Source organism: Balaenoptera acutorostrata, chromosome 18, assembly GCF_949987535.1.
Source record: "Balaenoptera acutorostrata chromosome 18, mBalAcu1.1, whole genome shotgun sequence".
Lineage (NCBI taxonomy): Eukaryota > Metazoa > Chordata > Mammalia > Artiodactyla > Balaenopteridae > Balaenoptera > Balaenoptera acutorostrata.
The window spans coordinates 76,451,652-76,477,789 of NC_080081.1; the positions used below are offsets into that span (position 1 = coordinate 76,451,652).

A 26,138-nucleotide genomic window follows, 5' to 3' on the forward strand; every position below is an offset into this window, starting at 1 on the left:
GTTGTTTCAAAAGTAACCATGTAGTGATGAGGTTTTCCGAACCATGCTAAGTTCTTCATGCAGATCATTCATTTAATTCTTTACAAGGTTGTAGAGGTGGGTGCTGTTATAAATGTCATTTACAGATGAGGAAACTGATGGAGAGAGAGTGGCTTGGTAATTTCCCAGGGTCGGGTAGCAGAACCAGACTTGAACCTAGATAGCTTGGTTTCAGATCCTGTGTGCTCAGTGGCCAGGCTTTGCTGGTATCAAGACAGATAATTACTTAAACGAATTCAAACAAATTTGGTAGATAGGATCGACTATCTAATACCATAGTTTAGAAAGTAAAGGCTGTCAAGGAGAGAGTCTTTTCCACTTGGACCTATGGTCCTATGGACCTATGTATCTTCGCGGAGATACCTTTTTCAACTTTGATATCCCTTAAAACTACGTAGCCAAATAACTGAACTGTCAAATCACTCTATTAAAATCTATAACCCATAGTTTACAAAAAAGCATACTAAGTCTCATTGCTCTTACTTAATAATTTTTAGTGAAAACAAAAAATTAATATAATAATTTGAAATGTTCATCTTAATCACATTTGTTGTATTTTTAGTGTACATAATGTACATATATTATTTCTAAACAAATATGCATGTATTAGGGATATGTGCTCAAAATGATCTTATTGATGGGGATATGAGAAATCTTTTTTTTTTTTTTCAAGACTTAGAGAAAAAAGCATTAGAGAAAGCAGGGATAGGTCACTGTGTTCAATAAACAATTGAGAAGTCAGTGATCAGACCTTTAATATTTGCTTCCCCTGATTTTAAACCTGGTCATACCGTTGATCTTCAGAACCAGCTGAAAAAGCACAGGGTAGGTTTCAACCCTATTCAGAAGCAAGAGTGCAGAGGAAATCATCCCAGACAGTCTTTTGCATGAAAGCTATATACTTGAAGGATATGTTTTTAGGTTTCAGGAACTTCACTGAAAGTTACTATTAAAAATCAGAGAAATTGAAGGAAAAGCTTCAAAGTTATGAATAAGATTGAAAGTTAGTTTATTCTGGAGAAATAGTTGTACTTTCAACTTTTAATTTTTCCTTAATGGGGTTGATGAAGGTAAGTAAAGAAGACCATAATAGAAAGCCTCAAAGATTGGTTGTAATGTTACCTATTGCTTGTAGTCAGAAGATTAGCAGGAGGCTGACTTCAGCATTCTCTACATGCCAGTTCCTTAGCTTATTTTATTTGCTTTTTTATTAGTAGGTCAAGCTTCATCATCATAAATGTTTCTAATATACTGTGAGATGCTGTCTTTTGTTTATCTACCTGCTCTGTGGAAGTTGTTAGAGTTCCCTGTTGTTTATTCTTTAATAAAGTGTCCAAATTATGGGGATTGTATCTTCTGTTCAGTTTACAAAGCCATAGTTTGTTGGTCATTGGAGTCATTAGACTGTTGTACAATTACTAGTATTTTTCAGACTAATTAATGCTGATTAATTGGTAAGATAATCTTAGTAATATTGGAGATTCTACTGCAGGTGTACTTAGCCCCTGGATAGGCTTTATTGAAGGATATCCATGGTTGTATTCATGATCAATAATATCAATGCATCATTGTCATATACTTTTAGCATTTCTCTGGAAAGCCTGTAAACACATCTATCTTTACGAAATCAGTTCTTGGCTCCGACTAGCAATGTGAACATAGAAGTTGTAAATCTTCTCTGAGTCTGTTGTCCTGTTCCTTTTTTGGGGTATTTAACTTCTTCCTCTGTTCCCTGAGTATCTTGTAAATTAGTAGTTCAATCTAGACACTTGGTTAAAGTTTAGGGATTTTATTTTGTTTTTTAAGGCAAGAATACTTTATAGGAATTGCTACATATTTCTTGGTGCACCACATCACGGGATGTAAAGTTTTGGCTGTTCATTTTGAATGATGCTGGAATGCATTGGGTGTTCAGGTCTGAGCCCCCCGTTTTAAAGTTCCCCATCAACCTTTAACCAAATGTTTTAGGTATCCAGGGATAATTATTACCCAATCCATTATTTACAATGATTTCTTCTGAATTTATTAGCCAGAATTATTCTCTAAACAATAACTTTAATGCCCCCTGAAATAATGCTTTTATGAGAAAGGTGGGGTAAAACTTTGATGCTTTCCTTTTTTATATTCTTGTTTACAACTTCCACTGGAGACTAATAAACCACATAGATATTTGTGTAGTTGATGTGCTTTTTAATCCATTGCAGTAATTCTTTTTGATGAAAGTTGGCTCTTCAAGCCACACAAAAAGATATTCCAGGCTAATCTTGTACATTGTACATTTCCTGTCCATTACGTTGTATAGCCATATCTGTAAGTCGTCCTAGTTCCTTTTTGTGGGAAAAGGGTTTTTAGAGGCCACAATCTGGATGCAGGGGAAATTTATTGATGTGGAGACCTTTTCAGTGGACAGAACCTGAGAACACAAACACACACACACACACACACTTACTTTAAGATTTACAAAGAGGCATGAGTTTATACTGCTATTTCTAATTCCAGTTTAACTTTAAAGGGCTTTTACTCTTCTGATTTTTACTATTGTATCTTTTTTCCTTTACGTTAAAAAATTCGATTATGGGCTTCCCTGGTGGCACAGTGGTTACGAATCTGCCTGCCAATGCAGGAGACATGGGTTTGAGCCCTGGTCCGGGAAGATCCCACATGCTGCGGAGCAACTAAGCCCATGCGCCACAACTACTGAGCCTGCACTCTAGAGCCCGCGAGCCACAGCTACTGAGCCCGCGTGCCACAACTGCTGAGCCCGTGCGCCACAACTGCTGAAGCCCACGCGCCTAGAGCCCGTGCTCTGCAACAAGAGAAGCCACTGCAATGAGAAGCCCATGCACCGCAACGAAGAGTAGCCCCCCGCTCGCCATAACTCAAGAAAGCCCACGCGCAGCAACGAAGACCCAATGCAGCCAAAAATAAATTAAAAAAAATTTTTTTTGATTCCTAGGGGATATTAACATAATTCCTTCCTTGCTTTGTCTTACAGTATATCTTTAGTGGTTTCAAAATAGCAGTATCAGTGGGTTAATTCTAACAATGTGAGTACTGAATGCTGTTTTAAGACTTCTTTGTTCTTTTTGTTCTTAGACTGTAGTTCAGTAGGCATGGATAGTAAAAATCCTGTGTTTTAAAGTTATTTGAAGTCATTCTTTTTTTTTTAAAGCTTTATTTATTTATTTTAAAATTTATTTGGTTGTGTTGGGTTTTTTTTGCTGTGCGCGGGCTTTCTCTAGTTGCGGCAAGCGGGGGCTACTCTTCCTTGTGGTGCTGGCTTCTCATTGTGGTGGCTTCTCTTGTTGCGGAGCACGGGCTTTAGGCGCACAGGCTTCAGTAGTTGTGGCTCGCGGGCTCAGTAGTTGTGGCGCACGGGCTTAGTTGCTCCGCGGCATGTGGGATCTTCCCGGACCAGGGCTCGAACCTGTGTCCCCTGCCTTGGCAGGCGGATTCTTAACCACTGCGCCACCAGGGAAGCCCTCGTTCTTTTCTTTACGTAGTTCTACCACCAACTTGGTACACATTTAGGTCTGATTTATTTCTATTTATTTTCAATTGTAGGAATTTATTCTTTCTTTTTCATTTTAATTTAGTTTTTAAAAATATAGGTACAAAGTAAACTTTTTATAACCATGTACATGTACAGCAGTCTCACTTTCATTGTTCTCTACTCTTTTCCCTTTCTCTATAAATAACCATTTTTATTAGCTTTTGATATATCCTTCCTAGTTTTAAAATATAAGCAAGCGTGTGCATGTGTTTATGGACATAATTGAAGAGTGCCCGTTCTTCAACACTCTTCTCCACTTGCCTGTATCTGGTCACTGTGTGCCTGACCCCGCCCCGTGGCAGTTCTCTGAGAATTGTCCTCGTTCCTTGTTTACTCCCCAGGTCCTCAGTGATGGACTTCTAGGGGTTTTATTAGCCGGCTTTGGGAGTCAGTGTCTATTAATGGGAAGGAAAAAAGAAGGCAGAAAATATTTATCAAACTCTGTGTTATTTTCTCTGTAAAGTAGGACGACTTTCTCCCCTGTTATTAAAGAGAAGGAAACTGAGGCTGAGTGATCAGTCACCTGCCCCAGGCCACGTGGCCAGTGAGAGGTGGGGCTGCAGCTCAGGGTTCAACTCTGGAGCTGAGTCCACGTCCTTCTGACGGATCGAGAATAATGTGACCTGGCATTTCGGCATTTCAGTGGTTGTTAGGCTGTCACGTTGATGACTTTTTCATCTAATATTTCAGAGTATCTTGTTTTTCCTTATTTTTTGTTTTTGTTTATTTTTTGGATGGCACTGAAGAACTTGATAGTAAACCTGACTATTATGGTTTTTTTTAAAGAATTTTTGAGAGTTACATTTTTAAATGTACAGTATAGAAAATGCTTTGTATACAACCAATACTATCATAACAATGGGAATTGAAAAAGGAATTCTCCAGAATCCTAAACCTTAACTAATCTCACTATTTAAACTATGTAGTTCTTTAACTCAGTTTTAATAAAGGCCAAATTTATTGCATGTATTTTTCTTCAGTTTTAACCTGAAACTGATGCCAAGAGCATCCATTTAATGTTAAAATGGGTAATTTGCAGTCAGGACAATTATTTCTACTCTCAGATAGATACCTTTTAATTTATGCGGATCATCAATTCCCTATCTTGTCTTTCTCTTCTCTCAGCTGTAGACATAGAAATTCTTTCTCTGAAAAATGTGTTGCCTCAAATTTAACAAAAATGTTTTTTCTCTATTCTAGTTTGGGAATACTTGCTACTGCAATTCAGTTCTTCAAGCACTTTATTTTTGTCGTCCGTTTCGGGAAAAAGTTCTCGCGTACAAGAGTCAACCTAGGAAGAAGGAGAGTCTTCTCACGTGCTTAGCAGACCTCTTCCACAGCATCGCGACCCAGAAGAAAAAGGTTGGCGTCATACCTCCCAAGAAGTTCATAACAAGATTACGGAAGGAAAATGGTAATTCTCCTGCTTCTTAATGTGTCGCTTACGTAACAGGAGGAGCAGGTGCGACGAGCATCAGCTGAGCATCTTTACGCCTGATGATGCGTTAGCCGCTGGAAAGCCAACGGTGACACTCCTGTCTCTAATGCAGCGTCAGTTTAGTGAGGAGACAGTCACACAGTGATTACTGTCAGGTGTGATTGCTGTTTGAAGTATGTCGTACAAAGATCAAATTCTGTGTGCCAGGAAATGAGAAATCATAATTTCTCTTTTTTGCCTGCTTGGCTTTTCTATCAAGAAAAGTTGTGGGGTTTTGGTTTCTTTTTTCTTTCACTTAGTGTTCATTTGTTGTTTTCATAATGCTTTCATGTATGTTAATTCATTTGATCCTTAACGATAACCTGATGAGAGAGCATGTGATTTCCCCCATTTTAGCCATGAAAAAAACAGAAGCTAAAAGACTTGCCAGGAGTCACACCCCAGGGAAAGGAAAGACCTAACACAATAAATTAAACTTTCTAGCTTAGGGTAGGTAGTTTTAACTTCACCTCCTGTCCCCACCACCCCCCCCTTTTAAAAATAGTTACTGATTGCATCCCACTTCCCTTTTCTCTCTTAAAATATTTTTCATTTAATTTTCCTAGCAAGCCCATAAGTTAGACATTACTTCCTCACTTTACGTGATGTCACTGGCTCTCAGAGACGTTAAGGTCACCTGTCAAGCCCCACACTTCTTCCTGACATCTGAGCCCAGTGTTCTGTCCAGTGTGGTGTGCTACCTCAGAAGGTTCAGATGGACTCGAGGAACATGTAGAATTCTGTTTGTTTGTTCGTTTGTTTGGATGTAGGCATTTCAATCATTGTAGAAATAAAATTGAGTAGTATTTTTAGTTTGATTTGTTATCTATCAAATATAATGATGTGCACAGAAATATGACTTGAGAAGTCTTTAGTGTTGGTTTTTAAACACACCAGAGGGGAGGCCTGCCCTTAAGTCAGTTGACACTGTTCATTATCACATGAATTGAGATGAGCATGGGTCATATCTCGTTCCCTAAAACATACGAAGATGCTGAAATAATATGGCTCTAGGTTACCACTCTTGAATCTGATACCTATGTTAAAGATTTTGTTCATTTTCTCCATATACAAATATAGATCAGTTGATTAATTGCTCACAAAAACACATCTTTTTTGTGTTTCCCTGACTAAAACTAAACCTACTTACTTTCATGAATTACAGATGTGTATAGTATCTTCTGTTGGTAAGAAAGCCAAGTACAACTCTGTTAGAATGTGGACTGAGTGATTCAAGTCTTCTCAGAGAGTCTTTTTGTCTGTGTTGGTAGTAAACTTAGAAAATTTTGTCCTGGTAGAAAACTCATGTACTGTTAACCCATGAACAACATGGGTTTGAACTGCGTGGCTTCACTTATATGAGGATTTTTTTCAATAGTAAATACTATAGCACTGCAGCATCTGCAGTGGCTTGAATCCACAGGTGCGGGCCAGGTACAGAGGAACCACATATACAGGGGGCCGACTGTGAGTTATATGTGGATTTTCAGCTGTGCAGAGGGTCACCTCTCCTAACCCCTGCTTTGTTCAAGGGTCAGCTGTACATGATAATTGAACATGCCATCCTTTCTCAGTGACTTTGTTAGTATTTTAGAAATGTTCAACATCGGAAACATAAACTTATACAGAATGCATATTATTTTCCTTTTCATGTAATAGTACATTTTCCTTGACCTGATTGTTTAGTAATATATCGCATGTATTCTGTCTTAGTTTGGGCTGCTGTAACAAAAATACCATAGACTGGGTGGGTTAAACAGTAAACATTTATTTCTCACAGTCCGGAGGCCAGGCAGTCCAGGGTTAAGGTGCTGGCAGATTCACTGACGGGTGAGGGCTGTCTTCCTGGTTTGCAGACAGCCACCTTCGCACTGTGGCCTCTTATGGCGAAGAGAGAGGGAGAAGCACGCTCTCTCGAGTCTCTTATAAGAGCACTGATCTCAGCCCTTAAGACCTAAATGACATTCCAAGGGTCCCATCTCCAAATAGCATCATACTGGCGATTAGGATTCCATCATATGAATTTGGAGAGGGGCAGGTGCATGCAGTCCATAACGTTATCTTTACATGAACAATGATTTATTTTTCATTTTTTTAAAAAATTAATTAATTTATTTATTTTTGGCTGTGTTGGGTCTTCGTTTCTGTGCGAGGGCTTTCTCTAGTTGCGGCAAGCGGGGGCCACTCTTCATCGCTGTGCACGGGCCTCTCACTATCGCGGCCTCTCTTGTTGCGGAGCACAGGCTCCAGACGCGCAGGCTCAGTAGTTGTGGCTCACGGGCCCAGTTGCTCCGCGGCTTGTGGGATCTTCCCAGACCAGGGCTCGAACCTGTGTCCCTTGCATTAACAGGCAGAATGAACAATGATTTTTAAATTTAGATCGACTCTCCTGCTGAATGCGGAGTTCACGTTTCTGTGTTTTGAAAGTTCTGTGCGGTTCAATACCTGCAGCTTTATATGTTTGCTTATCAAAGCTGGGATATCTTTCCAGTATTTGTTATTTTTTAGTAGTTCAATTTTTTTGAATTTTTTTGTGTGTTTAGGCGGAGTCAGTTGATACACAATAGACTTCTTAATTACTTTGTTGAATGAAATTGATTCCAGAATGAATATTCCAAACCCATCTTTTCATAAGCTTTGTTTCATTTTTCTATACCTCAGAAATAATATTTAATAGACAAACATGTTTATTACTTGATGTTGCTGGCTTTTGTAAATATGTTTTGATTTTTGGCTTTTGACTTTTTTCCCGCTAATTAATGTAGAGAGCATGCAAATCAAAAAAGATTTAATGTATCCATTGCATAACTCTCGTGAGATTTTATTGACTGGTTTATTTTAAATCTTTGGAAAGTGTGTTCCTATTTCAATATCTCCACTAACTTTCATTGTTGGAGTGTTCTTTTTTCTTCATATTAGTTTATTAATTATACACTCTTTTACTATTCTTTTCATGCTTACCCTAGAGATTACAGTATGTATCCTTGACTTATTAGAGTATATTGTAAAAAATATTTTAACCACTGCCCCCCCCAAATTCAAGTATTCTATAATACTTGAACTCCATTTGCTCCATCCAGCATTATCTAGTATTGTTATACATTTTATTTTAATTTTTTAATCTTTTTTTTTCATAGATCTTCATCGGAGTATAATTGGTTCATAGTACTGTGTTAGTTTCTGTTGTACACCAAAGTGAATCAGCCATATGCATACATACATCCCCATATCCCCTCCCTCTTGAGCCTCCCTACCAACCTCCCTATCCCACCCCTCTAGGTGGTCACAAAGCACCGCGCTGATCTCCCTGTGCTATGCGGCTGCTTCCCACTAGCTATCTATTTTACATTTGGTAGTGTATATATGTCCATGCCACTCTCACTTCACCCCAGCTTCCCCCTCCCACCCCGTGTCCTCAGGTCCATTCACTATGTCTACATCTTTATTCCTGCCCTGCACTAGTTTCATCAGTACCTTTTTTTTTTTTTTTTTAGATTCCATATATATGTGTTAGCATACGGTACTTATTTTTCTCTTTCTGACTTACTTCACTCTGTATCACAGATTCTAGGTCCATCTTTCTCACTACAAATAATTCCATTTCTTTTTATGGCTGCATAATATTCCATTGTATATATGTGCCACATATTCTTTATCCATTCATCTATCGATGGACATTTAGGTTGGTTCCATGTCCTGGCTATTGTAAATAGTGTTGCAGTGAACATTGTGGTACATGTCTCTTTTTGAATTATGGTTTTCTCAGGGTATATGCCCAGTAGTGGGATTGCTGGGTTGTATGGTAGTTCTATTTTTAGTTTTTTAAGGATCCTCCATACTGTTCTTCATAGTGGTTGTATCAATTTACATTCCCACCAACAGTGCAGGAGGGTTCCCTTTTCACCACACCTTCTCCAGCATTTTTTTTTCTAGATATTTTGATAATAGCCATTCTGACCAGCGTGAGGTGATACCTCATTGTAGTTTTGATTTGCATTTCCCTAATAATTAGTGATGTTGAGTGTCTTTTCATGTGCCTCTTGGCCATCTCTATGTCTTCTTTGGTGAAATGTCTCTTTAGGTCTTCCACCAGTTTTTTAATTGAATTGTTTGTTTGTTTGATATTGAGCTCCATGAGCTGTTTGCATATTTTGGAGATTAATCCTTTGTTGTTTCATTTGTAAATATTTTCTCCTATCCTGAGGCTTGTCTTTTTGTCTTGTTTATGGTTTCCTTTGCTGTGAAAAAGCTTTTAAGTTTAATTAAGTCCCATGTGTTTATTTTTGTTTTTATTTCCGTTACTGTAGGAGTTGGGTCAAAAAAGATATTGCTGTGGTTTATGTCAAACAGTGTTTTTCCTATGTTTTCCTCTAAGAGTTTTATAGTGTCTGGTCTTACATTTAGGTCTTTAATCCATTTTGAGTTTATTTTTGTGTGTGGTGTTAGGGAGTGTTCTAATTTCATTCTTTTACATGTAGCTGTCCAGTTTTCCCAGCACCACTTATTGAAGAGGCTGTCTTTTCTCCATTGTGTGTTCTTGCCTCCTTTGTCATAAATTAGGTGCCCATATGTGCGTGGGTTTATCTCTGGGCATTCTATCCTGTACCATTGATCTATATTTGTTTTTGTGCCAGTACCATACTGTCTTGATTACTGTAGCTTTGTGGTATAGTTTGAAGTCAGGGAGCCTGATTCCTCCAACTCCGTTTTTCTTTCTCAAGATTGCTTTGGCTATTTGGGGTCTTTTGTGTTTCCATACGAATTGTAAAATTTTTTGTTCTAATTCTGTGAAGAATGCCATTGGTAGTTTGATAGGGATTGCATTGAATCTGTAGATTGCTTTGGGTAGTATAGTCATTTTCACAATGTTGATTCTTCCAATCCAAGAACATGGTATATCTCTCCATCTGTTTATGTCATCTTTGATTTCTTTCCTCAGTGTTTTATAGTTTTCTGAGTACAAGTCTTTTGCCTCCTTAGGCAGGTTTATTCCTAGGTATTTTATTCCTTTTGTTGCAATGGTAAATGGGAGTGTTTCCCTAATTTCTCTTCCTGATTTTTCGTTGTTGGTGTATAGGAATGCCAGAGATTTCTGTGCATTAATTTTGTATCCTGCAGCCTTACCAAATTCATTGATTAGTTATAGCAGTTTTCTGGTGGCATCTTTGAATTTTCTATATATAATATCATGTCATCTGCAAACAGAGACAGTTTTACTTCTTCTTTTCCAATTTGTATTCCTTTTATTTCTTTTTCTTCTCTGATTGCTGTGGCTAGGACTTCCAAAACTATGTTGAGTAAGAGTGGCGAGAGTGGACATCCTTGTCTTGTTCCTGATCTTGGTGGAAATGCTTTCAGTTTTTCACCATTGAGTATGATGCTTGCTGTGGGTTTATCATATATGGCCTTTATTATGTTGAGGTAGGTTCCCTCTATGCCCATTTTCTGGAGAGTTTTTATCATAGATGGGTGTTAAATTTTCTCAAAAGCTTTTTCTGCATCTACTGAGATGATCATATAGTTTTTATTCCTTAATTTGCTAATGTGGTGTATCCCATTGATTGGTTTGCATATATTGAAGAATCCTTGCATCCCTGGGATAAATCCCACTTGATCATGGTGTATGATCCTTTTAATGTGTTGTTGGATTCTGTTTGCTAGTATTTTGTTCAGGATTTTTGCATCTATGTTCATCAGTGATATTGGTCTATAATTTTCTTTTTTTGTGATACCTGTTTCTGGTTTTAGTATCAGGGTGATGGTGGTTTCATAGAATGAATTTGGGAGTGTTTCTCCCTCTGCAATTTTTTGGAAGAGTTTGAGAAGGATGGGTGTTAGCTCTTCTCTAAATGTTTGATAGAATTCACCTGTGAAGCCATCTGTCCTGGACTTTTGTTTGTTGGAAGATTTTAAATTATGGTTTCAATTTCATTACTTGTGATAGGTCTGTTTATTATTTCTAATTCTTCCTGGTTTAGTCTTGGAAAATTGTACCTTTCCAAGAATTTGTCCATTTCTTTGTGGTTGTACATTTTATTGGCATATAGTTGTTTGTAGTAGTTTCTTATAATCCTTTGTATTTCTGCAGTGTCAGTTGTGATTTCTCCTTTTTCATTTCTAATTTTATTGATTTGTGTTCTCTCCCCTTTTTTCTTGATGAGTCTGGCTAAGGGTTTATCAGTTTTGTTTATCTTCTCAAAGAACCAGCTTTTAGTTTTATTGATGTTTGCTCTTGTTTTCTTCATTTCTATTGCATTTATTTCTGCTCTGATCTTTATGATTTCTTTCCTTCTACTGACTTCGGGTTTTCTTTGTTCTTTCTCTAGTTGTTTTAAGTCTGTAGGGTTAGATTGTTTACTTGAGATTTTTCTTGTTTCTTGAGGTGAGATTGAATTGCTATAAACTTCCCTCTTAGAACTGCTTTTGCTGCATCCCATAGGTTTTGGGTTGTCATGTTTTCGTTGTCATTTGTTTCTATGTATTTTTAATTTCTTCTTCGATTTCTTCAGTGATCTCTTGGTTATTTAGTAGCGCACTGTTTAGTTTCTGTGTATTTGTGTTTCTTACAGTTTTTTTCCTGTAATTGATTTCCAGTCTCATAGCGTTGTGGTCAGAAAAGATGCTTGATACGATTTCAACTTTCTTAAATTTTCCGAGGCTTGATTTGTGACCCAAGATGTGATCTATCCTGGAGAATGTTCCATGTACACTTGAAAAGAAAGTGTATTCTACCACTTTTGGGTGGAATGTTCTATAAATATCAATTAAATCTATCTGGTCTGTTGTGTCATTTAAAGCTTGTATTTCCTTATTTATTTTCTGTTTGGATGATCTGTCCACTGGTGTAAGTGGTGTGTTAAAGGACCCTACTATTATTGTGTTACTGTCGATTTCTCCTTTCATGGTTGTTAGCATTTGCCTTATGTATTGAGGTGCTCCTATGTTGGGTGCGTAAACATTTATAATTGTTATATCTTCTTCTTGGATTGATCCTTTGATCATTATGTAGTGTCCCTCCTTATCTCTTGTAACAGTCTTTATTTTAAAGTCTATTTATCTGATACAAGTATTGCTGCTCCAGCTTTCTTTTGATTTCCATGTGCATGGAATATCTTTTTCCATCCCTTCACTTTCAGTCTGTATGTGTCCCTAGGTCTGAAGTGGGTCTCTTGTAGACAGCATATATATGGGCCTTATTTTTGTATCCATTCAGTCAGTCTGTGTCTTTTGGTTGGGGCATTTAGTCCATTTACATTCAAGGTTATTATTGATATGTATGTTTCTATTACCATTTTCTTAATTGTTTTGGGTTTGTTTTTGTGGGTTGTTTTCTTCTCTTGTGTTTCCTGCCTGGAAAAGTTTCTTTAGCATTTGTTGTGAAGCTGGTTTGGTGGTGCTGAATTCTGTTAGGTTTTGCTTGTCTGAAAAGCTTTTGATTTCTCTGTTGAATCTGAATGAGATCCTTGCTGGGTAGAGCAATCTTGGTTGTAGGTGTTTCTCTTTCCTCACTTTAAGTATATCCTGCCACTCCCTTCTGACCTGTAGAATTTCTGCTGAAAAATCAGCTGATGACCTTATGGGGATTCCTTTGTATGTTATTTTTTGTTTTTCCCTTGCTGCTTTTAATATTTTTTCTTTGAATTTAATTTTTGTTAGTTTGGTTAATATATGTCTTGGTGTGTTTTTCCTAGGGTTTATCCTTTATGGGACTCTCTGTGCTTCCTGGACTTGGGTGGCTATTTCCTTTCCCATGTTAGGGAAGTTTTGGACTGTAATCTCTTCTAATATTTTCTCAGACCCTTTCTTTTTCTCTTTTTCTGGGACCCCTATAATTTGAATGTTGGTGTGTTTAGTGTTGTCCCAGAGGTCTCTTACGCTGTCTTCATTTCTTTTCATTCTTTTTTTTATAATTTTTTTTTTCCCCTACTTTATTTATTTATTTATTTATTTTTTTTGGCTGTGTTGGGTCTTCGGTTCGTGCGAGGGCTTTCTCCAGTTGCGGCAAGCGGGGGCCACTCTTCATTGCAGTGCGGGGACCGCTCTTCATCGCGGTGCGCGGGCCTCTCTCCATCGCGGCCCCCCCCGTTGCGGGGCACAGGCTCCAGACGCGCAGGCTCAGCAGCCGTGGCTCACGGGCCCAGCCGCTCCGCGGCATGTGGGATCCTCCCAGACCAGGGCTCGAACCCGTGTCCCCTGCATTAGCAGGCAGACTCTCAACCACTGCGCCACCAGGGAAGCCCCATTCTTTTTTTTAAATTCTGTTCCACAGCAGTGAATTCCAGCATTCTGTCTTCCAGGTCACTTATCCGTTCTTCTGCCTCAGTTGTTCTGTTATGGATTCCTTCTAGTGTATTTTTAATTTCAGTTACTGTGTTGTTCATCTCTGCTTGTTTGTTCTTTAGTTCTTCTAGATCTTTGTTAAACATTTCTTGTATTTTCTTAATTCGTGCCTCCATTCTATTTCTGAGATTCTGGATCATCTTTACTACCATTACTCTGAATTCTTTTTCAGGTAGATTGCCTATTTCTTCTTCATTTATTTGGTCTTGTAGGTTTTTACCTTGCTCCTTCATCTGTGACATATTTTTTGTCATCTTTTTTTTTTTTTTTAATAAGTGGGATTGTGTTCCTGTCTTACTGGTTGTTTGGCCTGAGGCTTCCAACACTGGAGTTTGTAGGCTGTTGGCTAGAGCTGGGTCTTGGTGCTGAGATGAGGACCTTTGTGAGACCTCACTCCAGTGACTATTCCCTGGGGTCTGAGGTTCTCTGTTAGTCCATTGGTTTGGACACAGAGCTCTCACCGCAGGAGCTTCAGCCAGAACCCCGGCTCGTGAACCAATATCCCGCAAGCCACGTGGGGTGGCAAAAAAAAAAAAGAGAGAGAACAATAACAAAGTAAAAAATAAAAGTAGAGTAGGAAACTAACAGATATGTTAGAAAGATTATAAAAATAAAAATATAGATGAATCAACAACCGGAAAGTACATCAGTACTCTAATAGTAAAAAAGAGGAGGAGGGAAAAGGAAAAAAAGGAAAAGAAAACAAAGAAAAGGAGAAAAAAGAGGGGGAAAAGCCCTTGGCTGTGGAGGGCAGGGCCTAAGCAAGGGTGAGGTTTGGGTGGTGGGTGGGGCCAATGCTCAGGACCCACAGGGCTGGAAAAGGCCCTGGGAGCTATGGGGGGTGGGGCTTAGGCTCAAGGAACAGAAGGGGCCCAGGTGTGCCCCCCACCCCTGGTCTCAGAGGGCAGGGGACCTCACCTGGGAGCCCAGCAGGCTTCCTGGGCTCGAGTCGGAGGGACAAACGCCCTCCTCTCCTCTCCTGCTCCTCCCACCTGCCTCTCCTGTTCTCCCTTGGCCTCCTTCCTATTCCCCTAGGACCAATGCGGCCAGGGGGAGGGGTGGGCCCTGGAGGGCAGAGGACCGGCCTTGGGAGCTCAGCAGGCTCCCCGGGCCGAGTGGGCAGGGCAGACGCCCTTCGCTCCTCTCCCTCTCCTCCGGGAGGGTCCCTCCCATCTGCGTTTCCTGATCTCCCCGGCCTCAGGGGCGCTGACCCTGTCTGGCTTCCACTTCTCCTCCCCCTTCAGCCCCCCACGTCCTACCGGTTCACTTGGGGGTTCCTCCCGTCTCCTTGGGCGTCAAGGTCCCCACCAGTGGCCGGCAGGCACCCTAGTTGGGAGATGCTAACTTGGCATCTTCCCACACCACCATCTTAGAATGTATTTTCTGGAGTGTTCTTAAATCAATCTCTTTCCATGTTATGTTAAAAACTTCCCATTCTTTACTCCCAGTGGATGTTAGCTCTATATTGTTTTAACCACTATTGCTTTATATTACTAATCGTTTAGATATCCCTTGGAAAGAATCTGTTTTAATTTCAGTAATGGATTTTTGTTTTTAAAATTTTAATTTATGTTACCTAATCAAAGCAGAAGACCCTACAGCTCTGTGCTCCTACACACGAGGTGGTAACACTTGCTCCACACATATGTTGTCTTTGATGACAGGGAATATTTGCGTTGCGTTGATGATTGTATGCTTAGTCCCTACTGTGTTCCAGGCACTGTGCAGGATTTAGGGATAATGAAATAAGACAAACCTCTGCCCTCATGGGGCTGACATTCTAGCGAGAAAGATAGACAAACAGTTACATAAGATAATGTGGCATTGCTACAAATAAAAGTAAGCAGGGCAAGGTGGTAGAGGATGAGGGAGTTGATAAGTGATGTGAGAGCAGAGATTTGAAGTGAGAGGCAAGTCATTTGAAGATCAGAAGCAGGGTTGTTACAAGCAGGTAGAACAGAAACTGCAGTTGCCCTGAGTGCTTGAAGGACAGCAAGAAAATTACTGCAGCTAGAGTGGAGTGAGATGAAGGTCAAGTCAGAGAGAAAGAAGGGCCAGGCAGCTCCCGGTTTATTGTGAAAGCCACGGGAGGCTCCTGGAGGGGGCCTGGTGGCAGGAAGGGGCGCCCATGGGCAGCACGAGGAGAAGCATGGCGACTGGCCAGGAGACTCCTGTAGTCGTGGAGGTAGGAAACGAAGCCATCTGTTTATGATGATTGACTTCTGTCAGCTCTCCCTTGTTTAGAAGAATTAACACACAGGTTGGTGACCTAACTTACCGAGAGTTAACTCAGCTGGATCATCTAAGGAGGACTTGAAGTCAGACCAGCTGGCTCGAGGCAAAGTACATTATTCACATTGTTGTTTGGGGCCAAGTTTATTCTTCTCATGTCGTCTTAGCTGTTTCAACCCCTGTTATCTGTTCCTTCATTCATTCACTCAAGAAATGTCAGGCACATCTAATGTGTGGCAGTACTGTTCTGAGTGCTGGGGATACAGCAGTGAATGCAGTAGGAAGGGTGCTGGTTCTCAGGGAACCTGTATGTACACAGCAGCATTTCGGGTGCTATGGAGAGACACAGATACAAAAATATAAAACACATATTCAAGTATTCGTCTTCCTCAAGCGAGGGAATAACTAGTTGTTCACAAATAACAGCTATTAAATAGATTTTAGTGAATAATTTCTCATATTCATTAATCCTTTTTCTCCAAAAGAGCATGAAAGATATTTTGTATGATGAAAAGCTGTAGCTATTTCTGAATTATGAAGAAAACTTACTTTTAGGCAGTGATTTAGTTCCCCTCTTTTATTTTTTTGCGTTGATGTTACAGCTATACCAAGACTGTGATAGCTTATACGTGTCATACACGTTTATTTAATATGGACGTTGTCTGTCCCTCCCGCTAGACTGTCAGTTCCTCAGTGTCGGGAGCCGTTTGTTCCTACGCGCATTTGTAGTCCGAGCACTTAATCCAGTTCCTGGCACGTTGGGAGGTGCTTACGAGATGTTTGTTGGATGCGTGAATGAATGAGTGAATTTGTTTAATTTGCCAAAGCAAGTTTGAAGTCCGCCTTGCCCATTATGCTGCTTCGCAGAGAAGAAAGCCACCCATAAGAAAGCTAAGAGTTTAGAAATATAATACAGTTTACAGGGATTGTCACGAGGCCATTTAGTTGATGATGTTCAGATGTTTATGTGGTCTTGGTTGGTGTTTAAAACTACAGTGGCTGCTCTTAGTTGAGGCTCTGCAAGGTTCTGGTATGTTCGGTTTACTATGTTTATAGAAAATGGACTGTAATATTTAAAATATTTTAACAAAATAGAGTATTTTCTGATTTACTTTGCATCTCATTTGTAGAGCATTCAGGTCAATTGAGGTATTTCTTTGAATATGGTGTCATTGTTCTGTATTAAAGGAACATCCCCCCAAAAAAGATATTTCAACTTTAAAAAAAAATTAAAACATTTGCATATTTCTGCTTTACAAAAAATATTTATTTTGAAGAACATGCATATATGCTAAAATAATTTAAGAGGGAAGAGTGAGTCTAGCTTGTGGCATTAAGCCATCATGTAGCTCTCCGCTGTGGTGAATTATTCATCCCTCACCCTAACCAGGCCCTTAGCAGTGATTATAAAGTCTTTCTCCTGGTCCTCTCCCATCATCCCTCCCTCTAGATTCTCCATGACTTCCCCAGTTTGTTTCCACTTTGCTCAAGACCCCTAATCACCTCTAGCATGATCTCCTTGCAGTCCTCATCTTAGTGGGCCTCCTGAGGTTGGTGGTTCTGTGACCTGGGGAGGGGTAAGTGAGAGATGGGAGCTCTTGGCTTTTGAGGGGTTCCATTCACGTCCAGGAGCTGCCTGGACACGGAGCAGGTTAGGGCAGGAGTCGGGGTGGACGGAGAAACCATGGATCAGGCCGTTAGTGCGCGAGCGGAGGTTAGCCATGACCCCAGAAGGGTGAGGGTTAAGGGTAGGATGGCCAGATCTTACGAGCTTTCTTGATTGAGGGAGAGTTTTTATATGCAAGTGAAAGTGTAGTGGTTTAGGGGTGACAGCAGGAAGCTAGAAGATGCCAAAGGTTGAAGAAATGGGGAGTTTAGAACTGAAAGCAGCTCTTAGAACGAACAGCAGACAAAGGGTTGCAAAAGAAGAAAATCCCAAGGATGAGGAAGGAAATGAGGTACAATAATAGTGGAGACTAGGAGACTGGGGTGAGGGGCAGGGTGGTGTTCTTAGGGATGGAGATGACTGCCTTGGGAGGCGAGGGGAAGGGTCGTTGACCTCAGTTATCTCACCTCTGGCATAGACCAGTCCATTGGCAGCACCATCTGAGGGCTCCGAGCATGACTTGGCTTGGTCTCGGAGGTGGAGAGGATGGCCGGGGGGTTTGCAGAGGTGCAGGCGTCTCATGGTGTGCCTGGTGTGCGGTGACTTCTGCCGGAGCAGGTGGTGGAGTGGTGTCAGATGCTTTGGATCCACTGTCCCTCGTGGGCAAAACCCAGAAGACACGCAGTACAACAAATTACAGATCAGTTAGAGGTTAAGTCCACATGGGCTAATGCAGTAACTCTTAGGACTCAGGGCTTTTATTGTTCTTAAAAATAACACAGGGAGTTGGTTTAAGGCTAATCAAACCCCTCAGGACAGGCTTATAGCAGAGAAGTGAAGTATGGCTCTGGGTGCAGTCCTAGCATCATTGTGTTGGCCGGTGACATGCCCGCGACCAGAGGTGGAACCACAGGACGGATCCAGACAGTCTTGCTCTAGCACCTGCACCTTTAATGTGATCCTTTTCGAAGGTCTTTTTGACACCTAGATTAAAATCATTATTTTCTTTTAATATTCATGAAAATGAATATTTTCACTTGCTCCCATTTTATCTTTATAATAACCTCGCAGAGGAAGATGGTATTCCATTTTAGAGACAGGAAAATCGAGACCTTTTTCGTTACAGTGGGGTTGAATGTTTTTTTCATGTGTTTTATTTAAACTTTTGAATCTTGTTTCTATAAATTGTTGATTTCAAGTCCTTTGCCAACTTTGTATTTTCTGTTGTGTTGAGATAAACTCTTTATATCATATGTTGAAGATGTTAATAACTTTCAGGTTTCACTGGTTTTAACTTTTTCAATGAGTTCTAATGCATGGAACTTAGTTTTATGCAGTCATGTCTGTAGCTCTTCTAAAATGTAATTTTTAAATTCCTTTTATTTCAGGAAGGCTTTCCCTAAGTTTTCTTCTCAATTTCTATTCTATCATTTAAAATAATGTAAACTGTGAACTTCCTGGCACGTATTAAATGTTTACGGAAGCTCTGAAGGTGAAGCTTCCTGACTAGGTGGTTATCTGAGTGCGTTTGTTGGCTGGACCACGGGCGCCTTGTGTGGCCAGGTGGCCCCGGCTGCCTGTGTGTGGCTCGCTGGGGCCGGATGGCCTGGCTTGAATCCTGGCCCTGCCGCTTCCTGGAAGTGACTTTACCACTTGATCCCCTTTCCTCACGTGTGAAATACCGTTAATAGCAGTGCCACAGGGCATGAGACCCTGCCCCTGAAGTCCTTCCTCTTCAGGGTCAGGGTGCATGATGCAAGCACAGGTCAAGCACTTAATGTTAGCGACCCTCAGGTTTCCACGACATTTACTTGTTCCTGTAACTACAGGGAACGTTCCACAGAGTTACAGACCTCACATTTGGAAGGGGCCTTAGAGATTCTCTGGATTAAATAGGTAGTTCATGGTGCCTTTGTTCCCTAAACCTGACTGCACAGCAGACTCACCTGGAGGAGTTTTGAAAAGTGCAGGTTCCAGGCCTCATCTCTGACTTAATCAGAATCTCTGGCATGTATGCCCCAGTATTTTTTAATGTTAACAACTTCCTCTGTGGTTCTTATGCATTTGCGTTGGCACTGCCAAGAGGTTTCCAGCTTCTACTTTAAAACTTTCCATGTTGGGACTTCCCTGGTGGTGCAGTGGTTAAGAATCCACCTGCCAATGCAGGGGACACTGGTTCGATCCCTGATCCAGGAAGATCCCACATGCCAGCGGAGCAACTAAGCCCGTGCGCCACAACTACTGAGCCTGCGCTCTGTAGCCTGCGAGCCACAACTACTGAGCCCACGTGCCACAACTGCTGAAGCCCGCTTGCCTAGAGCCTGTGCTCTGCAACAAGAGAAGCCACCGCTGTGAGAAGCCCGCACACTGCAATGAAGAGTAGCCCCCGCTCGCCGCAACTAGAGAAAGCCCGCGTGCAGCAGCGAAGACCCAATGCAGCAGCCAAAAAAAAAAAAAACTTGCCATGTTGTAATATTTGTGGAGTAATAGATTAAGTGAGCTAATAAAAAGCAGTTGTTTCTTATCGCCTCAGTACATTATGTGTGAGGACAGGTTTTGCTCTTTTCTCATTGATCTATTAGTATTTTTTTTAAAGATTCTCTTTCATCATAACTTTATTTTCTCCAAATTCAGTCATAATTCGTATATGTGAAAGATACCTATTTCTTGTACATTACTATAACAGTTCCAAACATTTTCCTTAGTTCTGATAGAATACTATTCTTTTTTTAAATTTAGTTTTTTAATGAAGTTATTAATTCTGAAATAAGTCTCTGTATATTCTTATTTTCAGAGCTTTTTGACAACTACATGCAGCAAGATGCCCATGAATTCTTAAATTACCTACTAAATACAATTGCTGATATTTTACAAGAAGAGAGAAAGCAGGAAAAACAAAATGGTCGTTTGCCCAACGGTAATATTGACAGTGAAAATAACAACAGCACACCAGACCCAACGTGGGTTCATGAGATTTTTCAGGGAACATTAACTAATGAAACCAGATGTCTTACTTGTGAAACTGTAAGTATATCATAAAATTTCGCATAGAACAAATCTAATCCATTATATTAAATGTTCTTTGAGAACGGGTATGAAAGATGAACTTGAAAGTTGTAATCACCTCTCAGGTGTAGAGTATATGACTGTGACAGATGTGCCTCTCCATTGTCTGCTTATTAACAGTGAACACTGAGGTGGCAGAGAAGTACTTGCTGCAGTTTGAACTATTTGAGTTTGTTTCACTACAGGAGACCATAGAGCCGTGTTCTGGAAATGATAGTCTTAGTTGAGCTCGTAAGAAACCTACAGGTCAGGGAAGTATATTAATTTGTTGTTCCTTTTCCTACAATTATGTTTGTTGTTTATGCTTGGAGTAAAAACTGAAGCCTACTGTGCACACTCAAGGAGGGAAACTACCCACTTGCTGGGTAGTTTGTGAAGATGAGCAGTAGGTAAATCTCTTGAAAACGGTTTACTGATAGGGTCGGATAACGCAGGCCTCCGGTTAAGCTCTTACCTTGTTCTCCCTTGACGCACGAAAGGTCAGACTCTTACTTAGGCACCTTTATCCAGTTCTGCCAGTGACCCCCTTCACAGCACAGCCTCCTCTCAGCACAGGGTCTGGTTTTAGAGTTCAGTGGTTTGCATCGCCTGTGGTCACCATGCTTCCTTTAGCCTCCTGCAATCTGAAACATGTTCATAGTCTTCTTGTCTTTTATGATACTTAACATTTTTAAAGACTATGCCCCTCCACCTTTTAATCTAACATTCCTCGTATCAAGTTTGTCTGATGTTTCCTTCTAATGAGATGCAGGTTGTGCATTCTTTTTTTTTCTTTTATTAATTAATTTTTTATTTTTGGCCGCATTGGGTCTTCGTTGCTGCACACTGGCTTTCTCTAGTTGTGGCGAACGGGGGCTGCTCTTTAATTTTGGTGCGTGGGCTTCTCATTGCGGTGGTTTGTCTTGTTGTGGAGCACGGGCTCTAGGCGCGCGGGCTTCAGTAGTTGTAGTTGCAGCACGTGGGCTCAGTAGTTGTGGTGCATGGGCTTAGTTGCTCCGCAGCATGTGGGATCTTCCCGGACCAGGGCTCGAACCCGTGTCTCCTGCATTGGCAGGCGGTTTCTTAACCCCTGCACCACCAGGGAAGCCCCGGTTGTACATTCTTGGCCGGAACAATTCATAGTTAATGTGTCCTCGTCAGGATGTCACATACAGGCACACAGTTCCGTCTGCCCCTTGTTGGTAAAATTAATTTTGATCTCCCATTCACGATGTTGTTCAGTTTCTCCACTTCATAATGACTGTTTTTTATGCCCTTGTAACTAGTAGGCAGACTATGGGAGACACAAATATTCTTGTTCCTCATCAAAATCTCCCCCCAGACTTAGCATTCACTGATGATTTTTGCCCAATCCAGTCTTTACTGTGATGGTTGTACTGCTAGTTTTTTTTTTTTTTTTTAACGTGATGATCCATTTATTTATTTATTTATTTATTTATTTATTTATGGCTGCATTGGGTCTTTGTTTCTGTGCGAGGGCTTTCTCTAGTTGCGGCGAGCAGGGGCTACTCTTCATCGCGGTGCGCGGGCCTCTCACTATTGCGGCCTCTCTTGTTGGGAGCACAAGCTCCAGACGCGCAGGCTCAGTAATTGTGGCTCACAGGCCTAGTTGCTCCGTGGCATGTGGGATCTTCCCAGACCAGGGCTCGAACCCGTGTCCCCTGCATTGGCAGGCAGACTCTCAACCACTGCGCCACCAGGGAAGCCCCGTACTGCTAGTTTTTAATAGCAGAGGAGAGTAGCGTGGTCAACTGGAAAAGAGTCCACAAGCAAGAAAAGTAAGGGAAATGCTTTATGGATGTTGGAAAGAATAACATAGTCTACTCGGTTAACTGAATCAGATAAACTTATACTGGCAGAGACTAATAAGGAACTGTCTTTTTTTTTTTTTTTTTAATAGATTTAAGAAAAATGGAGTGGAAAGTACAGAGAGTTCCCAAATTGCCCCCCTCCCCACTTCCCCCTAATAGTAACATCCTTGGCATTAGTGAGATATAGTTGTTGCAATTGATGGGCCAGTGTCGATACATTATTATCTAGAGTCCATAGTTTACATAAGGGTTCATTCTTGGTGTTGCCTGTTCTTTGATTTCTCTTTGTTTTGACAAATGTATACTGATGTGTCTGTCACTACAGTATCCTACAGAGTGGTTTCACTCTGTGCTCCACATATTCCTGCTTCCCTCCTCCTCAACCCCTGGCAGCCACTGGTTGTTTTACTGCCTCCATAGTTTTGCCTTTTCCAGATGCCATGTGGTTGGAATCGTAGAGTATGCAGCCTTTTCAGATTGGCTTCTTTCACTTAGCAGTATGTATTTGAGGTTCCTGCGTGCCTGTTCACAGCTTGATAGCTCATTTCTTTTTATTGCTGAATTACGATTTATTGTCTGGAGGTACCAGAGTTTATCCATTCACCTACTGAAGGACATCTAGGTTGCTTCCAAGTTTTGATAATTACGAACAAAGCTGTTATGAACATGCATGTGCAGGTTTTTGTGTGGGCATAACTTCTCAGCCTCTTTGGTTAGTGCAGCCCTGGGGAGCACAATTGCTGGATCATGTGGTAAGAAGAGTGTGTTTAATTTTGTAAGGAACCCCCCGAGTGGCTGCACCATTGCACATTCCCACCAGCTATGAGTGAGAGTTCCTGTTGCTCCACATCCTTATCAGCGTGTGCTGTTGTCAGTGTTTTGGATTTTAGCTCTTCTATGGTAGATGTGTAGTGGTGTCTTGTTGTTGTTTTAATTTGCATTTCCCTGATGACATATGATGTGGACCATCTTTTCATGTGCTTATTTGCCATCTGTATATCTTCTTTGGTGAGGTATCTGTACTGGTCTTTGACCCATTTTTAAAATCAGGTTGTTTGTTTTCCTATTGTGGAGTTTTAAGAGTTCTTTGTATATTTTGGATACCAGTCCTTTATCAGGTGTGTCTTTTGCAAAGATTTCCTCCCAGTCTGTGGCTTGTCTTCTCATCCTCTGAACCGTGTCTTTGGTAGATCAGAAGTTTTTAATTCTAAGTACTAAATTTTAATTTTAATAAAGTCCAGTTTTTTCCTTCATGGAAATGCTTTCGATGTTCTTTAAATGCTTTTGGTGTTGTATTGAAAAGTCATCACAGACCATCAATGGGTGTAGAGTTGTTGTGAGTGGGAGGCCCCGGGGACCGAGTCGGAGGTCCCTCCCATTGCATCGCGTCGTCGTCTCCTTGCATGTAGGAAAAGTGATGACTAAAGTTCTGTCCTACTCCAGTTCAGATGAATAACTAGTAACTTCATTTTTATAAGATGACTTATTCATAATTCAAACAGAACATTGTTCAATTTTGGGGGGAAATAAAAGAAGGTCATAAGTGAAGATTATGGTTTGGCATTTTGGGCTAAATTTTTTTCTTAAATGATAAAACAATACAGATATCACGTCCTTTGCCAAACATTCTCATTCAATCTTGGCCTGTGTTTTTTAAGAAATAGTGTATGTGGTACAGTTTGTTTTATGCTTCACAGTATTACCACGATTAGGGCAAGTAGTGGAATTTCACATCACACTAGCCTTTGCCAGTAAGAAAATCAGTCACAGGTGCACTTTGGTGTTTTACCTCTACAAATAATGAAAGTTATTCATTCAGTGTCCTTTTGGATAACTTGGGGGAAAAAGAATTCTTTATATACTTAATTATACTTAATAATATTAATAATAGAGTGCACTTAATTCTATCGTTTTGGAACTGTGATTAAAGAAATCAAAGGTTATAAAGCAATTATACTCCAATGTGAAGATGTTTAAAAAAAAAAGATATCAAAGGTATCTCCCTATTTTTACAGATAAGCAGCAAAGATGAAGATTTTTTAGACCTTTCTGTTGACGTGGAACAAAACACATCCATTACTCACTGCTTAAGGTAAGTGCAGAGTTATTTATTTTGACATGTAATGACTGTCTTTGGTTTAGAATATTTTTAAATGAATACATAATTTTCTGGTATGGACAAAATTATTTTGTGTTTTACACAGGGGTTTTAGCAACACAGAAACTCTATGCAGTGAATACAAATACTACTGTGAAGAATGCCGCAGCAAACAGGAAGCACACAAACGGTAAGTTTTTGACATTTATAGTGATTCTTTGGCAGTGTTGTAGATGGGCTTTTCTAGCTGAAAGTGATCTATGACAATTTGCAATGAGAAAACATTCTTTCTTTTATCACCAACAGCTCAGACTCATTAGGTAATTACTAGATAAATAGTATTCAACTCTGTACCCTCGGGTGATTTTCTGCATTTAGTGATTGTTTAATAATCATAAACCAATACAGTTAAAATATTTTGCTTTGAAGCTTTCTTGATTATGTAAACTTTTTCTTGGTGAGGAAGGATGAGGGGAAAGTACTTTACTCACCCTCACCCTAGTTTCCAGTGTTCCTAGATAGGATTTTGTACCTTCTCTCAGTGTATTATTATAAAGATGGTATTTTGGTATCAAGGAATTGAATCATCATCATCATCATCATCATCATCCTGATTATTTTACTTTTTATTTTGAATCAAACTCAGAAAAGTTGCGTGAACAATACTAATAATGTTTTTTTTTACCCTAAACCATTTGAGAGTGAGTTCCTGAAATGATGTCCCAGGATCCTGGACACTTGGGTAGCTGTTTCCTACCAAAAAGGAAGTCTCCTGTGTACCGTATCCATCCAGGTCAGGAAAGTAACACTGATGTGCTACTGATATCGTAGACCCTATTTTAGTGTCACCAGCTGTCCCAATAATGTCCTTTATAGAAAAAAGGATCCAGTCCAGAATCACACATTGCATTTAGTATTCATGTCTCTTTAGTCTTTTTTACACTTAGAACAGTTCCTTGGTCTTTTCTTGACTTCCATTACCTTGGCACTTGAAAATTACAGATTAGTTATTTTAGAGAATGTTCTTCTTTGGGTTTGTCTCATGGTTTTGTACGATTAGGTTCAGGTTATGTATTCTGGGCAGGAATCACACAGAAGCGATGCTGTGCTCTTCTCATTGTGCTCTTTTAAATGGCGCACGGTTCTGATATGTGTCAAGTGTCAGGGTTCCCAGGACCGCTCCTGGATTTGGGGATTGACTAGAAGGACTTGCAGGGCTCAGCATACAGAGTCGCGCTCACAGCTGAGATTTATCACAGGGCAAGGGGACAAGTATGGTCAGCCAAGGGGAAGCCTGGCCAGCTTGCAGGAGTCCTGTCCCCGTGGGGTCACGCAGACGTACTTAGTTCCTCCAGCATCAAATGTGACAACACGGGAGAAGTGTTGTCTCCCAGGGAAGCTCATCACCAACTCGGTGGCCGAGATTTACTGGGGGCTGGACACGTAGGCATCCTCTGCGTGGCATGTACCAAAATTCCAGGCTCCCGGAAGGAAAGCAGGTGTTGAGCATAAACCGGATGATTTGCACAGACAGTTCAGGCGCATCGAGACATGCTTGTCAGTTAGGGAACAGTGGGGACACCCCCCAGTCAGGTTCCCAGATGTTAACCCAGCCCCGTCCTTGCACCCGGCCTTTCCGAGGACAGTCTGAGGCCTGCTCTGGGGCTCTGTCCTGCACCTCCCGTGACTGATACTGTTCTCTGTGGACACTTGACTAAGGTGCTGTCTCCCAGGATTCTTCACTGTGAAGCTGTGCTTTTCCCCAGTTGTAATTCATACGTATTTTGAGATTGAAAGTTTGATGAGAAATGGGGATATTTACAGTTTTTTTCATTCTTTAAATCTCAGTGAGGACTCAGGGATTCCTGTTTTATCCCGTGGGTAATGATTGTCTCGTTTATTTTCATGTTCACATT

At 40.6% G+C, this 26,138-nt stretch overlaps 1 protein-coding gene across 1 annotated transcript in view; it reads left to right on the forward strand.

Moving 5' to 3' along the window:
* Positions 1-26,138, forward strand: part of USP12 (ubiquitin specific peptidase 12) — a 78,291-nt gene that overhangs the window by 40,031 nt on the left and 12,122 nt on the right. The window contains exons 3-6 of the mRNA XM_057532986.1: positions 4,793-5,006; positions 20,042-20,271; positions 24,140-24,216; positions 24,329-24,412. Coding sequence (XP_057388969.1) covers positions 4,793-5,006; positions 20,042-20,271; positions 24,140-24,216; positions 24,329-24,412 — 605 coding nt within the window. The remainder of the gene's footprint in view (positions 1-4,792; positions 5,007-20,041; positions 20,272-24,139; positions 24,217-24,328; positions 24,413-26,138) is intronic.